General features: G+C 37.0%; 9 protein-coding genes across 9 annotated transcripts; 6 read left to right on the top strand and 3 right to left on the bottom strand.

Moving 5' to 3' along the window:
* Positions 1-1326: 1326 nt before the first annotated feature.
* On the top strand, positions 1327-1431 carry TPHA0I01280 (uncharacterized protein; the record flags this gene model as incomplete). The annotated part of the gene is made up of 1 exon (XM_003687021.1): positions 1327-1431. The coding sequence occupies one exon, from the start codon at positions 1327-1329 to the stop codon at positions 1429-1431; it is 105 nt and encodes a 34-aa protein (XP_003687069.1).
* A 1100-nt stretch (positions 1432-2531) lies between these two features.
* Positions 2532-2636, top strand: TPHA0I01275 (uncharacterized protein; the record flags this gene model as incomplete). Its single annotated transcript, XM_003687020.1, has 1 exon — positions 2532-2636. One exon carries the CDS (start codon positions 2532-2534, stop codon positions 2634-2636), a length of 105 nt encoding a protein of 34 aa, XP_003687068.1.
* A 151-nt stretch (positions 2637-2787) lies between these two features.
* Positions 2788-5103, bottom strand: TPHA0I01270 (uncharacterized protein; the record flags this gene model as incomplete). The annotated part of the gene is made up of 1 exon (XM_003687019.1): positions 2788-5103. The coding sequence occupies one exon, from the start codon at positions 5101-5103 to the stop codon at positions 2788-2790; it is 2316 nt and encodes a 771-aa protein (XP_003687067.1).
* A 1395-nt stretch (positions 5104-6498) lies between these two features.
* On the top strand, positions 6499-7068 carry PGA1 (Pga1p; the record flags this gene model as incomplete). The annotated part of the gene is made up of 1 exon (XM_003687018.1): positions 6499-7068. The coding sequence occupies one exon, from the start codon at positions 6499-6501 to the stop codon at positions 7066-7068; it is 570 nt and encodes a 189-aa protein (XP_003687066.1).
* A 120-nt stretch (positions 7069-7188) lies between these two features.
* TPHA0I01250 (AN1-type zinc finger protein) lies at positions 7189-7992 on the top strand (the record flags this gene model as incomplete). Its single annotated transcript, XM_003687017.1, has 1 exon — positions 7189-7992. One exon carries the CDS (start codon positions 7189-7191, stop codon positions 7990-7992), a length of 804 nt encoding a protein of 267 aa, XP_003687065.1.
* A 302-nt stretch (positions 7993-8294) lies between these two features.
* YCK2 (serine/threonine protein kinase YCK2) lies at positions 8295-9968 on the bottom strand (the record flags this gene model as incomplete). The annotated part of the gene is made up of 1 exon (XM_003687016.1): positions 8295-9968. The coding sequence occupies one exon, from the start codon at positions 9966-9968 to the stop codon at positions 8295-8297; it is 1674 nt and encodes a 557-aa protein (XP_003687064.1).
* A 688-nt stretch (positions 9969-10656) lies between these two features.
* On the bottom strand, positions 10657-10902 carry COA3 (Coa3p; the record flags this gene model as incomplete). Its single annotated transcript, XM_003687015.1, has 1 exon — positions 10657-10902. The coding sequence occupies one exon, from the start codon at positions 10900-10902 to the stop codon at positions 10657-10659; it is 246 nt and encodes an 81-aa protein (XP_003687063.1).
* Positions 10903-11190: 288 nt separating this feature from the next.
* Positions 11191-11964, top strand: MRPL8 (mitochondrial 54S ribosomal protein bL17m; the record flags this gene model as incomplete). Its single annotated transcript, XM_003687014.1, has 1 exon — positions 11191-11964. One exon carries the CDS (start codon positions 11191-11193, stop codon positions 11962-11964), a length of 774 nt encoding a protein of 257 aa, XP_003687062.1.
* Positions 11965-12161: 197 nt separating this feature from the next.
* Positions 12162-12872, top strand: TPHA0I01210 (histone-fold protein; the record flags this gene model as incomplete). The annotated part of the gene is made up of 1 exon (XM_003687013.1): positions 12162-12872. The coding sequence occupies one exon, from the start codon at positions 12162-12164 to the stop codon at positions 12870-12872; it is 711 nt and encodes a 236-aa protein (XP_003687061.1).
* Positions 12873-12893: the final 21 nt, after the last annotated feature.

The following is a 12893-nucleotide window of genomic DNA, read 5'->3' as shown; positions in this document are numbered from 1 at the left end:
TGTTAATTTGGAGCCTCACAGAGTTAAATGTGATACAATCGTGAGTAAACAATATTTAACTAATTATTCTTCATTACTATCAAGATTAGAAGAGATGTAAACATCAGAAGATGATGTATTCATATTTTAAATCATCGTAGTCATTACAACTTCTAAATACTGAGTACAAATTTCTTGCATATTTTTTTTTTCGTTAGCGATTAGCAGTTGAAAAAGGTTGATAGTTTCAACAATCCTGAATCTAATCAAGGTTATATATATATATATATATGTTTAAAAAGATAATTCAAAAAGGTCAATTGCTTTATTATAACAATATTACATTTTGTTTATAAATTAAACAATTATCTTTGTAGCAAAGTGTTGTTTTTTTTTGAACCCTTTTCACATATCTAGGAATTATCGATTGACCAATTTATTGCTCACTCTTTAATATTGTTACAAGCTGTAGAATAGTTAGCTGCCATTACAATTGTGAATTTACAAAAGGTGATAAAACATAAATCTTAAAAGCTTATCCAAAATAATAGTGGTAAAGGTCGTTGTCTGTTTGTTGCTGCTGTTTTGAAATACGCTTGGATATATGAAGAATTTAATTGAAAATGCCACTGACCTGCTGTCTAATTTTAAACGTTCAAGATTAATTATTTTCTCATGCATTATAATTCTTATTTCAAGTTGCGTTCATTATAATTTTAATTGTCTGGTTTCTGTCTGGTATCTATTGCCAAAAAAGTCATTGGTTCCATCTTTTGATAACTTAGAAATGAAGTTGCCAGTTATCGCTGAAGTTAGACAAGATGTTTCGGATGCCAATCCAGTGTATCCATTACGAGTATTGATATTCAGTTTATGCATAATATGCTTTTCACTGTTTTATGTTGTATAAATGTTGAAAGAGAAACTGTGTTGCCGACTTTAGTGTTACAGAATTAATGGTTGCATAACTATTAAAGTACTATTATTTGTTTAATATTAAGATGACATTGATAGATTATTGGCACACAACGACGTTGTTTACTGACTTCTAAAGCCATGTAATTATCCGCTTTAGGAAAATTACAAGCTCTAATGAAACAACAATTTTGAAACATTGATTATTAACATAGACATCAGATGAGCTGTTCATTAATAAACTAAGAGGACGTAATTATATTTACATTATTTTTAAAACAGCAACCTTTTTAAAAAAAGGAATATATAAGGGAGGTAAATTTTGGTTTAAGTGAACTTTTTGTTCTCATTTCAAATTTAATTATTTATTATAAACTTTATCATAAAAGAACATCAAACAATCAACAGATTTCAATTAACAAATACCTAAAAATGCAACCAACTACCCAAGCTATCAAGAAAGACACTACATCCGAAAAGAAGGACAACTACATCGTCAAAGGTGTCTTCTGGGACCCAGAATGTGTTATTGCTTAATGAGATCTTAATTTACATTAACAATTTATACAATAGTTCGTTCTTTTCCTTCTACAGTTTATAAACTGTATTTTTTTTCAATATAGTACTTAGGGCCATTATATTTACTACATCTATTAATATTCTGAGATAGTTAATAATATATATTATCAAATAATTTAATATGATAAATTTAACAATCGAAATACTAGTTTTTTTACATCTTTATTATAGTTGAAATGTAGTATAGATACATGGTAACAAGAGTACCACACCATTCAACGGTAGAACATCTCAAGACGATGTGAAGTAGTTCACTATGCATGATTTGTTTTTCTCGTATAAATGCTCATTAAGCAGGATCTCTTCCTCTTTCAAGAAAACTATGTTTTCTAATTAATTCGAAACCACACAACTCCTTGCATTATTACATAGACTAAATGTTTGTAATTGACAAAAGTATCACGAACACCAGTCAAACGAAAATGTTACAGTATCTTCTTTCTTAACTGTTACATACAGTCGGTACTCGAACTTAATTGTTACTTCTCAAAATCTTCGGCAAATGTGTTGATGCCCGTGTAATTACCTAAAACGGTAATTACATGATAATATCTGTAACAACCAACTGTTTGAAATTAAACCTCAAAAGATGATTAATATGTATTTGCAGTGATTATTGATGTTGTTCAAGTATTTATAATTATAGTTACCTTTATCAGTTGTTTCAAAGCTAGATGTAATTACCCAATTAGTTAATTACATGATTTTTTGAATGTTAACTTTGGAAACCATCAATCCATGTAATTACCCAAATAGTAAATTACATTTTTCAATTGTGCTAATAAAATTTTGTAAATGCTGGTAATTTATCTTCATTCTTGTTAATTAATGTTTCAGATCCCTATTAGATATAACTATTTTGAGTAATTAAGAGATCTATCCTGATGGCATTATAATCTTGGTTAAATGGAATATTGACTAAAAAAAATTAATATAAATAGAGGCATGTATTTCATTTTAATTAATTGAATTATCATGTTTCTTAATTTCTTATCTAAATTATAAAGACAAAAAGAACATCAATCAATTAACAGATTTCAAACAACAAATACTTAAAAATGCAACCAACTACCCAAGCTATCAAGAAAGACACTACATCCGAAAAGAAGGACAACTACATCGTCAAAGGTGTCTTCTGGGACCCAGAATGTGTCATTGCTTAAGTTAATTCTTACATTAGCTAGACATTTAACGATTGCTAAAAATATTCCTACTTTGTTATGTATTATTACTAAGAATCAAACATTTATAATTTGTAATAAAATATAAGTTTATAGCCTAAGTACTTTAAAATTACAAAATTTAATTAATTAATTATTCTATATGCTTTGATTCCATTTTATCAAGTAAAGTATATTTTTCTGAAAAATGAATAAAACCTACTGGTCCAATAATACTTGCTTTAACGGGATGGTTTCTTGTAGGCGAATCTATATGATAACCATTTAAAGATTTAGAATTATTCTTTGGGTCACCAATGTATATTGGTTTGATACCATCTGACGATTTAATATTCTGTGGTTGGATGCATATTTTACCAACCCAAGCTTTCTTTTCATTTAAAGTTTTTAGGCATCTCAAGGAATGTTTAATAAATCTTTTTCTTGTCATTTGTTTACTTGGAGGGTACCACTTTATTTCATCATGATAGTCGTATATTGTAATGGAAGGTTGGTGATTAACTGGTACTGAAGTTGGAGTTTGATTTGTTTCGTTCATGCTTGTAGTCCTAGTTTGTGAATTGGTTACACCGTTGAAATGAAAGTCATAATCATCATCATCATCACTTTCATGGAAAAAACCTTCAACATCATAAATGGATAATCTGTTGGTAGAGTTAGATCTCGACATGATTTCGTCTTCTGCATAATCTCCATCGGAATAAATTTCTTCTCCTTCTTCATACTCATCGTCTTCATTATTATATTCGCCTATAACATCTAAATAGTCCATTTGGTGAAGACTAATAGAATGTTTACATTTTTCATTTTGTATGGTGAGATTAGGATCAAGAGTGCGTCTCTCCATTGAATTAGGAGAGATGTTTTGTTCTGTTGTTGGGGATTCCTCCCCAAATGCAATTAAATCAATAGGTTTGTCGATGAAAGAATTCACTTCATTCTTACTGCTTCTTTCATTATTAAATGAATCCGAATTTAATAAAGAATTCATATTCGTGTTATGCCTAGCTGCTGGTGCGTGAATAGTACAAGTACTTGAATTTTCTATTCTGTCCTGTTTAATATTTACCTTTATGGATGATAATGATTTCTTTGTAGTTAATGCTGGTGATCGTATCGAACTTGGTAAAGATGTTGAACGTGTTGTTCTTGTTCTTGTGTTTTGAAAGTGTTCTTTACGCGATAAGGAAACTGGTGTCGAGGATCTCGAATTTGAAGGCGTATTAGAAGTCGAAGAAGGTCTCGATTTATTTGACTTAAAAATATTTTTAATTTTTATCGAAAGACTGTTAGACCTTCCATCATTCAAACCTGTTGGCGACTTCAAAGATTGTGATATCAACGGAGAATGACTCTTATCAGATATTGGCGTTGAATGTAATAAATTTAAATGTTCCGAAAGATAATTGTCGCGATTTGGATTTGACATGAACAATGCAGATCCTGAACTGGAACGTATATAACCACTGATCTGAGGTCTTCTTTCGTTTCTCTCATGTGGTTCATCGGATATAACATCTCTCCTTCTTCTTCTTCTACGTGGAATGAATTTATATTTCGGTAATTCTCTTAAATCCAAATCCAAAGATATGCAAATACCCATATGTATATAATTTGCCCAATAAATCAAATCATCTATAGTTGGAAATTTAATTAAAAATTGTTGGGTTTCGAGTCTAAGTCTCAGAGCATGTGATCTCTTCTTGTAATCTTTAGGGATCCCCACTTTACCAAATTGCAACGAGAAAGATGTTACCATATTGGAATTATTCAAATATTTCGATGGATTTTTTTTTATTTTCTTCAGTATTTTCTTTGTCTCTACATCATCCAACATATATGTCTTAGTCTTCTTAAAAAAATTATGAAACTTTGCGTTTGAATTTAAACGAAAATCATTTGTTTCGAATACATTACTTGAGTAACTTTTGATGCTTGATGTCAATGATTCTTCGATGCTATAAAAATTCAACTGGGTGGAATTTAGCTCCACTATCAGGTTAACCCAATTTCTATTCAATGAAGGTTCATAAGGTGTTGCAAACTCCTGTTTCACAGACACCACTGTATATTTGTAAATCGTATGCTTATAAGGTGGAAGTGATTCATTTTTCACTACTCTCTCGTATATTGGGTTCTGTGAAAGTTTACTAACCTGATACGGGAAAACGCTTGTGTAGTCTGGGGTATGCACAGGTACTGGATCTATTAAATAGATGAATTCATTATCGATCTTATCGAAGTTTGCATTATAACATTGTAAATTTTTCAAAGCGAGTTCATTGAGAATGTTATGATCGCTGTATAGAGTTGTATTGGAGTTGGAAACCAGACTATCTGGAGCTACATCAAAGGAGGACGCAATCGAATGGTCTGAACCTAATGATCTGAGCACATCTGGCTCCATTGCCGGCGCATCACCAGTGCAGTCTATTCTAGCTCTGGCCATGGTCTCGAGCCAATTTATTCGCGTCTTGTCTCTTATAGATTTTAATCTTATTGAACGGCAAAAGGGAGCAGCACTTGTCTAAGCTACTAAACAAATGAATATATACATATACCTACATACACACACACATATATATATATATATATGTGATTGTAGTTGGATGAGTGTGGTTAGCCTGGGTGAGTGCTGTTTCAAACCACTTCCTGACCGTTGCTCATATCGAGATGTCGTTTATCCATGGTGAGCGGGCATTGCTTACTTGAAAGACTGGAGCGGGTTCTATTTTTCCGTGGAGAGGGATCGAGGACCGGGGGCAGAAAACTGTGTGGAAACGTCGCAGAGAAAGAAGAGACAGCACAACCACCAACAAAAATAAAAAGAAAGGCTGCGCAATATACGCTTGTCACATCTAAAACACCGTGCGATCTGCGTACAAAAATCAATGAAAACAATTTTATTCGTTTTTCGCTCGTTTCTTTTTGTGCACTTTTTTGTGTGTACTTTTCCGCACGCCAATTAATCTTCGTTTTGATTTCGTTTCGATTTCGTCTATTTCTGCGGGATAATCTGGGGAAAATGATCATAATCAGATGGAATGACGAATTTTAACCATTTCGTAAGTTGCTCGCTATGGCGGAGTGGACCGCCCGCCATAGCGAGCAAGAACAGTGGGTTCAGGCTGGCATGGAGTTCCATCATGGGGTCATAGGACCTGGGTCATCGGGGTTGGTTCGAATGCTCTCACTTCCGCAGTCGGCTTAACTGGTTCTAGGGAGAGTTCCAGCTGGTTGAGTGCAGTTGGTGCGAGGAGGGAAGCCTCCTTCGCTGAAACGGGCAACAGGTTGGCAAACAATATATATTCCCAATCCACTCACTTATTGTCCAGGTCGTATGTGCTTGATAGTGTACTCAATGGGGAATGTGGTCTTATCCACCCACCTTTCCTTGTAATCATATATGCGTGTAATTGTAAACAAGAAGTCGAAGTTCCAGCGCAGGTGCAAGGGCAGGGCTTTTTTGGTTGTGTTTCGATACCAAAAATGTAACGCACCGCCTCCCATACAACTTAAGATCATACTGATTGTTATTAATACAGAAACATGATTGTATGCCATTATCATTAAAGGATATCTTGTATCTCAACAAACATACGCGCTAGTTTACCCGTAAATTCAATCACCAGCGCTTATTTACCCTAGATGGAAAAACCATTGTTCCGCCGACTCCAAGTACTAACTTCATCTTAGAAACTGATTATACTATTTCGGCTATTTTATCACTATATTCGTAGTGACAATTGCTGCTGTGTATAGTCCAATTATACATGCAGCGGTGGGTCATTCAAAGCAGTTTCCAAGTTATTTAACGTCTTCCAATATAAACTAACGTTCCTCGATGCTCTCGTACACTTATTTTGCTCTGTGGGTTTGGTGCTTGCACATCGTTGCAGGAAACACAGAGACGTTCTTGGTGAGTCTGCCTGCCGACTATCCAATTTTCAAGTATGTCGGTGATGTGGGTGCTCATGATTATCATGTACTTTCATTAAATAACACAAACAACGACAAAATCACCATCAACCCGATTGTGAGTGCACGCACCGTTACTCACTACATCGAATTGCAATCTTTGAAGAAATTTGAATCGTACATGGTAAAGACCTGCTGGTCTGCAGTGTCACCAATCTCAATACATAATATGGATACAATGATTGTTCCGCCATTGCAAGACTTTATGGGCACCACAAGCGAACATCCAAGGTTCTTTATAGCATTCGACATCACTCAAGATTCGTATCCTACCATTGACATGTTGGAATCTTTGATCAATGTCAGCGTGACTAACGTTAAATTAGGCATACCAGTAGACCTGTATTCAACTATAATATATATATTATTTACATGTGGCTTCGTATTTGCATTGGAAAGATATTTAAATCTAGTTGCACGTATAACCACTATATAACTTATAAACACACATAATGCATTGCCGATATTAACCTCGAACATAAAAAAAGCAATACCCATCGCGAGTGAATGCGTTTCTTTGATACCACAACTAGCAAAAAATACCAGATCAATTACAATGAATGAGATTTCATTAAGTGACGATGCAAACAAGACAGGAATGCTTGATGTTGGCACACATTGTGGATTTTGCCAGCAGTTGGATTTTTTAACGTTCCACTGTAAACATTGCAATGGCGATTTTTGTTCACAACATAGATCGATAAAGGAACATCATTGTCCACATCCTCCCAAAACAGAGACACAGACTGAGGTACCAACATCAAGAGGGAATGGGGGAGATTATTTGAAAATTCTGCTACCTGAGGATAGCGCCACTAGGGTACAGAAGGGTCATACTCTACATTCGCCTCAACCTACAGGAAAAGATATACTTGGAGCATCGACGAAGAATGAAAACGCATTATCCAAACTGATAAAATTCTTTCAAGCAAAGAAAAAATTATCTAATTATAACGAGAAGATCTCAAAATCTAAGAATAGGAGTCCTGTGTATATGTTGGCTTCAATTAAGAAATCTGCGAAAGGTGACAACAATATACCTGTTGATAAAAGAATGTACATCAAATGTTATGTGATCGATGACAATGTAGATAATGAACCTACGGATATATTTATAAATAATACATGGTCACTTGGAAAGACATTAGATTATCTTGCGAGCTCATTGGGTGTGAGTAACAACAATACTAGTTTCAAGACTACGGATGAAGAACAATTGTTTCTTTGTAAGAATAAGAAAGGAGGCAGTGATTCATTTGACATGGAGAGTATTGAATGTTTAGATTTATCCTTGAGAGTTCAAAAAGCACTTGTTAACCTTGAGGTTGTTTATTTAGTTCGCGGTCATAAGTTTAGATAATTTAATTTGTATGTCTTACTAAATAAGTATTAATCTAATACACATTTGATTATCATTGATTTGAAAAACCGATGGTAATAATGACTATAATAATATCAATATTATAATTCTATAGATAAATATACATAAAAGTGGTATAACTTATGTCATTTTTATTAGAAAATTTAATATCTCTTGGATTTCTTGTTTAGAATGGAATGAATGTACATTTGGAAAATAATCAAAGAAAAAAAGTAAAGGCTGACCTTAACGAAAAATGATGCGTTGGACATTGTATGCTTCTTATTCTTTGAATTTTACAATTAACAACAGCCCAATTTGCTGAAAAATCCTTTGTGGGAGTTCAATGAAGTCATGTCCATATTGGTGTTTTGTTGTAAATTGTTGTTTTGATTGTTATTTTTATTTGCAGCAGATGGTTCTTGTTGGAAATGATACTTGTTTTGTTGTGGCTGTTGAACATTGTTCATAGCTCCGCCATTGTTACGGTAGTCTACACCATTCATGCGGTTTTGTGCCTGATATGGTTGTTGACTGCGCTGTTGCTTTTGTTGTCTTTGCTGTGCGTATTTCTGTTCTGTTTGTTGTTGGTAAGCCTCGTACGAAGTAGGGTCCAATCTTTGTTGTTGAGCATTGAATGCATCGTCGTGTATGTTATTGTTCATTAGATTTTGCTGTTGTTGCAACTGTTGCTGATGCTGCTGCTGCTGATGTTGTAGTTGTTGCTGTTGTAGCTGTTGCTGCTGCTGCTGTTGTTGTTGTTGTTGCTGCTGTTGCTGCTGCTGTTGCTGATGATGTTGCTGTTGTTGCTGTAGTTTATTTCTATGTCTTCTGGACTTTTCATTTGGTGGGTTTGGATGACCGTAACCGTGTAAATTTGGCTTTTTGTTAATTGCCAAATCCCAGCCCCTACCGCCATTCAACTTCATCCAATCGTATTGCCCGTCTTGAGTTTCATTGATATCGTCCAAGACACTCAATAGCAAATTTCTGTAACCTTCATAATCTGGTGTTTCTTCAAAGGACAAATTTCTTACGATCTCCAAGTATCTACCGAATTGGATTGGTAAACCTTGAGCCAAATCGTAGACGTTAGTTGATCTTTTCTTCTCACCAATCTTTTCGTATTTTTGTTTGTTATTTGGTGCTTTCAAACCTTGCCATGGCAACTGTCCTCTCAGGAAGTAGAAGAAAACGTGGCCCAGGGCCTCCATATCGTCTCTTCTGCTCTGCTCTCTACCCAAGTGCGTGTTGATGGACATGTATCTGGCGGTGCCACTTAGGGACTTCTTTTCTCTATATGGGATATGTTGTTTTGTCTTTGGATCCCTGTACTGTTTTGCCATACCAAAATCGATCAAATGGACATTGTTCTCATCCTGCTGGCCTGGTCTTCCTATCAAGAAATTATCTGGCTTGATATCTCTGTAGATGAGGTCGCGGGCGTGAACGTTTTCGATCAGCGTGATCATTTGCACGGCGACCTGAACGACGGACTTGACTGAGAACTTCCTGTTGCACCAGTCGAACAGGTCTTCCAGGGAGGGACCGAGAAGATCGATGACTAAGATGTTGTGCAAACCTTCTTGGCCGAAGTAGTATGCATTTGGAATGCCGGGGGTGTCTCTCAGGATCTTATAGGTGCGGTACTCGTCTTTCAACTGGGGGGCCTCTGTTTTCCTCGGCTCGAATTTGATTGCGACACTAGCGCCATTGGTCATGTTGGAGCCCTCGAACAGCACACCGAAAGAACCTTCCCCGATTTTCTTGCCGATTCTGTAGTGCAGACCAACAATGGTAGAGTCATCTCTGGTGCTTGTGTTGCTTGGGTTCGCATTCGAAGCAGAAACACTGGCGCTAGCGTTGGTGTTCCCGCTGACCATATTTGAATTACCGGTGTGGTTCATGGCCATAGTGCCATGGACCGTGACGTTAGTGTTATTCATGGTGTTAACGTTGCTGCTAGTCGCGTTCATCTCCCAATCTGAGCGTTATGCATACAACGAGTAGACAAGTGATAATAAAGATGAGTGCTAGAGCGTCTGAGGGAGTTGTGGAGTGTCCAGCAGTGAAAAGCAAGGTCAATTGAAGTCTGAAATACGCCCAAATAAATATACGAATATAAATATGTGTTGGAAGAGGTTTTCGTTTTCCTTCTGTCTGTCTGTTCTTGATCAAATTAGCTAAATCACAACAAATCCAAAAAATTTGACCTCCGTCTCATGGGTGAGCGCGGGCCGATCACCGCGCACGACAACAAGACCGGCCGTGTGCGACCGCTCGTGTTACCCGGGGAAGGAGGTCGGACACCTCAGTTTCCCAGTATCAGTCACGTGCTATTAGCTAAGTCACGTGCAGTTGGATAACACGTGACTCATCCGTCGGGCGTGTGACCCGGACCAGGATGCGAACCCGGGTAACACGCCAAAGAAGAAAACGAAAATATTTATTTTTTGTGTATTTGTTGCGCGTTGCTGCAGTTGCCTCCGCGGGAGGACAGCCTCGCAACGCGCGCGCACCCGCGGGGTCGGTCTATGTACAGGGTAAACTAAAGCGAAGTGCGTTGCATCTCGCACATAAGGGAACAGCGTCCGTCATACATACATACATACCATGCACACATATATAAACAGCGGCATGCTTCTAGTGCTTGTCGATCGCCGTCTATTTTGTGGAAAACTCCTTCTGTAGTGCTTCCAGCTCTTTCTTATCTATCGGTGGGATGGGAACGTCCGCAAAATCGTTGTCCTTGTGTAAAACTCTATAGGTATAGAAATAAATCCCCAGCGAGGCGCCCAGCAACGCACTCAATCCAACCATGTTCCTAACGAAGAACGGTTTTCTGGCACGTATCATCGCAGGTGTCATTTTCCATGTTCTTTTATCTGTGTAATTGGAGGGAGCTAGCATCTCGTTGTCGTGTGTGGCCACCTTTCTCTGTTTCTCTGTCTCTGGCTCCCCATACCCCCCAATCTATTGTAGTTGCAAATGTGAAAGGGCTCGCTTTTATAGTTCGGCCGCTGCCCCATGCGCGTGCTTTTGACGTTGTCGTGAAGAGTGATGGACTGGCTCCCAGGTATTTTCCAACTTACACACACAACTCACACTCATACACACACACATATATATATATATAGATGTATATATATATGTGTGTAAGTCGAAATGCAACGGTCCACGTAAGAGATCATCGGTGCAATGACTAAAGGTTTGGCTAGGAAGTTGTCGAGGACAAAGGCTCACAGGACCGCATTGTTGAAGAATTTGGTGTCGGACTTGTTCCAACATGGCTCTATAGTCTCGACTCACGAAAAATGCATGGAAGCACGCACCTTGGCAGAACGTGTGGTCTCCATGTGCAACAAGGACATAGCTCTAATGAAGAACGACCAAGCAACGTTGGACACCGTCTACAGAAGAAATATCCAATCGAGGTTGTTTTTGTCGGGTGATAATTCGAAATTGCTGAAGAAAGTGTATTCTATCTGCAATAATAACGTCGAATTGCAAGAAAAGGCAAGAAAGTCGGGTTTCACAAGAGTCCTGCACCTGGAGCCACGGTTGAACGACGGTGCCAGGCAATCGATCTTGGAATTGGTCGACTATCCAGTCATCGACACATTGGACACCGATACAGATGCTGTGAAGCTGCACAGAGGTAATATTAAACTGTGGTTACTGGTCAAGACTGTCCTGTACAATGAGGCGCACTCTTTGCCGCATGATCAGTTGACTTTGAAGAATCTGCATACGATTGCCGCATATAAGACCAAAGAAGCGTTCGCAAAAGAGATTGGTGCCATTAGATCCGTGCTTCTGCAGGAAATATACAATGATAAACCGATTGTTCCAGAACAAGAAACAAAGACTCTTGATGCTTTGATCACACAGATTTACAACTATACGAAGCCAGAAGCACTGCAAAGACGAGGGTTCCAGGTCATGCAGGAGAGGCCACCACGCAGTATATAGATCATTAGAAACTATTCATTCTTATTCATATGCATACATATATATGTATACTTTCATGTAAATATAACTTTATATACATTTTATTGATCCTGTAATGGAACGCGTTACTATAAAAACACTCTCGCATTCAATACTCCAACTTGAATAACAACATTTATGTCAGCAACAACAAAGTCGCTGTAAACAGAACAAACACAATGCCAACAGCTGAACATGTCAATATGATGGATTTGGATGATCAGAGTTTAGATAATCTTTATAAATTAAAGGCTCCAAAACTACCCATCTCGAAAGTGAAAAAAATAGCAAGATGTGATCCAGAATACGTGATCACTTCGAACTCTGCATTCATTGCAACTGCATTTGCCACCGAGATCTTCATAAAGAACTTTGCTGAAGAGACGATTGTTCTGTCGCAATTAAGTAGTACAAATGGTCAAAAAGTTAAGAGGATTACATATGCAGATTTGGCAAAAACCGTCCAAAGACATGAAAAGTTTCATTTCTTGACTGATGTGATACCAATTACAAAGAACTTGAAAACTCTGGTCAAACAAAATAAGGTAAGATATTCAAATGTGGCACCATCGTCAGGAAACCAACGTACACTACCTTTCCAATCAATGAGCACTAATACCAATGACTCCAAAGATGAAGTCAATTCCGGGGACGAGATCTATGATGAGAACGATGATATCGAAGAAGCTGAAGAAGAGGAAGACGATGAAGATGATGATGCTGAAGATGAGGACGAGTTAGAAGCTAAAACCGTCCAAGAACAAAAGGACATGCAAGATGAATTAAAAAAAGTCGAGCAATTGAATTATGTTATAGATTTAGATAAAGAAGATTCCAATAGCAACGACGAAGAGATAAACGACCATTATGGAGAATCTGATGAAGAGTAAATTATATAATTAACCATATAG

The sequence above is a fragment of the Tetrapisispora phaffii genome, chromosome 9, assembly GCF_000236905.1.
Source record: "Tetrapisispora phaffii CBS 4417 chromosome 9, complete genome".
In the NCBI taxonomy this organism is placed as follows: domain Eukaryota; kingdom Fungi; phylum Ascomycota; class Saccharomycetes; order Saccharomycetales; family Saccharomycetaceae; genus Tetrapisispora; species Tetrapisispora phaffii.
Note: the sequence above shows the minus strand (reverse complement) of the source record. Positions and strands in the feature narration are given on the sequence as shown.